The sequence below is a fragment of the Carlito syrichta genome, unplaced genomic scaffold (assembly GCF_000164805.1).
Source record: "Carlito syrichta isolate Samal-C Ts95f unplaced genomic scaffold, Tarsius_syrichta-2.0.1 Scaffold130584, whole genome shotgun sequence".
Taxonomy (NCBI): domain Eukaryota; kingdom Metazoa; phylum Chordata; class Mammalia; order Primates; family Tarsiidae; genus Carlito; species Carlito syrichta.
In genome coordinates, this window is record NW_007074680.1 from 5,386 (window position 1) to 7,995 (window position 2,610).

Consider the following 2,610-nt stretch of genomic DNA (forward strand, 5'->3'; position numbering starts at 1 on the left):
TTCTCAGGCCGCGGCCTCTCGCCCCCGGGGCCGGCGCCCCGAGCCCGCGCGACAGGCGACCCCCCGGGGACCCGGGGCGCAAGGGAGCCGGTCTCAGCCAGCTTGTCTCTCAGGCACTTTCTCGGGCTGGGGCTCCCACGAATGGCCCACGAGGATGGCCCACGACTACCGGGAGCTGGGTTCCAGCACTCCCCACTGGGCACGCATTGAGCGCTTACTGTTTGCCTAGCCCTGTTCTGTGCACAATACGCCGCGTGTGTTCCACCAGCGCTCTGAGTTCCAGGGGCGACAGGTGCTCTCACGCGTTTCGAAACAGGGAAACGGAGGGTCAGGGACTCGAAGTCACCCAGCGGGCCAGGGGTGGGGCACCCCCTCCCCCCGCTTCTCTGCAGGAATAGGCCTGTTCATCTCGACCTGCGGTTTCCAGTCCCCAAACCAATTTCCACATCAACACTTTCATATAAATAATCTCATTTCTTTCTCAGAGAGACCTTCGTGCACTTACAGTTCCTGTTTTTACAGAGAGGGAAACTGAGGCACAGAGAGCCGAGACTGTGGCCCGCTGCGATTCAAACCCAGGTCAACAGAATAATAATTGTCATGGGCTGGGCTAGGTGGCTCAGCCTGTCATCCTAGCACTTTGGGAGGCCAAGGCGAATGGATCGCCTGAGCCCACGGGTTCAAGACTAGCCCGGGCAACTTGGTGAGACCTGGTGTCTACAATAAATAAAAAATTAGCGGGGTGTGGTAGCACACTCCTACAGTTCAGGCTGCTTGGAAGGCTGAGGTGGAAGGATTGCCAGAGCCCAGCAGGTCGATGTTGGGGTGGCCATGAGTGTACCACTGCACTCCAGCCTGGGGGACAGAGTGAGACTCCAACTCAAAAACATAAAAAAAAAAATAATCGTCATGATGGTCAATTGTATTGAGTGCTTATTACAGACTAGGCAGAGGGCGAAACCCTCCTTGCAGGATTCCTTGGCGGCCTCATGTTCATGTTCTTCAAATTGCAGGTGACATTAAACCCTGGACTGTGAATCAACTTAGAGAACTTGCAGGTTAATTTAGTGGGCTATAACCACAAAACAGTGAAGGAGATTAGAACAGAACATGTCAAAGTGATCCCACATAGTAAGGATATGTTTCATTTCATGCAATTTTTTTTTTTTTTTGAGTTGGGGCCTCACTCTGTTGCTCAGGCTGGAGTGCAGTGGCACACTCATGGCTCACTGCAGCCTTGACCTCCTGGGCTCAGGCAATCCTTCTGCCTCAGCCTCCTGAATAGCTGGGACTACAGGCGCACGCCATCACGCCAGTTAATTAAAAAAAAATTTTTTTTTTTTTGTAGGAATGGGATTTCACTGTATTGCCCAGACTGTTCTCAAACTCCTGGGCCTGAATGATCCTCCCACCTTGGCCTCCCAAAGTGCTGGGATTATAGGGATGAGCCACTGTGCCCAGGCCATTTTGTACGATTTTTATTTCAAGTCTGTATGTGTGTACTGGGTTTGAGATAGAGCAATGATTTTGATGCCTGGTTCGGTGGCTCACGCCTATAATCTTGGCATTTTGGGAGGCTGAGGCGAGAGGATTGCCTGAGTCCAGGGGTTTGAGAACAGCTTGGGCAACTTGGCAAGACCTCATTCCTACAATAAGTCAAAAATTTAGCAGGTAAGTGCTCTCAGGGTGCCCATTTTTTAGAGGAGGAAACAGGCTCAGAAAGGTGAAGGGCCTTGTTCAGGCCACACAGCCAGCGGTGGAGACAGGATCCTGATTCAGGCCCACCCAAGCTGCGTGCCCCTATATTGTGGAGGGCTGACCCACACGGCTCCCACCCCCATTAATAGAGGACTGTCACTCACGTGTCTCCGTCCTCATCTGCATGGGTGGCCATGGCGATGTCGGCCGACAGGGGGTGTTCCATCGGGCATATCATGGGGCACAGGGGTGTGGGCAGGTTCAGCAGAGGAAAGGGGGAGCCCATGGTCGGAGTGGGGTACAGAGGCAGTAGAGCTCCTGGACAAGGAGGGGGGCAGAGAAAGGACATGGGTGAAGCCACACACACCCTCGACCCGCTCCCCAGCCACAGGCCTTGCTCAACTGGCTTCCACATCCCTCTTCAAGGCTCCTGAGACTCCTGCCCTGTGCAGCCCTGGGGATCCTCATGTCACTTATCTACTCATATACCTGACCCCCATCTCCAGCGAAGACATAGGGTCCCTTAAGGCAGAGGAAGCCCCCATTATCGCCTAGCAGGGGGACCCCAGGCCTGTTGGAGGAGTGATTTTGTGGCTGAGGGAAGGTAATGGATCAATAAAGAACTGGAGGTGGGCCGGGCATGGTGGCTCACGCCTATAATCCCAGCACTTTGGGAGGCCGAGGCAAGAGGATTGTCTGAAACCAGGGGTACAAAACCAACCTGGGCAACTTGGCAAGACTTCATCTCTACAATAAATCCAAAAATTAGCTTGGCATGGTGGTCACTAGTTCCAGCTACTTGGAAGGCCGAAGTGGAAGGATCACCTGAGCCCAGCAGGTCGAGGCTGCGGTGGCCTTGAGCATGCCACTACACTCCAGTCTGGGCAACAGAGACTCCAACTCAAAAAAAAA

General features: G+C 53.8%; 1 protein-coding gene across 1 annotated transcript in view; it reads right to left on the reverse strand.

Annotated features, from left to right (window-relative positions):
- LOC103250539 (B-cell lymphoma 3 protein) overlaps positions 1-1,995 on the reverse strand; it is a gene marked incomplete at its 3' end in the record, with an annotated part of 6,854 nt that extends 4,859 nt beyond the window's left edge. Inside the window, exon 1 of the mRNA XM_008049135.2 lies at positions 1,863-1,995. Within this exon, the coding sequence (XP_008047326.2) occupies positions 1,863-1,984 (122 nt within the window). The remainder of the gene's footprint in view (positions 1-1,862) is intronic.
- Positions 1,996-2,610: the final 615 nt, after the last annotated feature.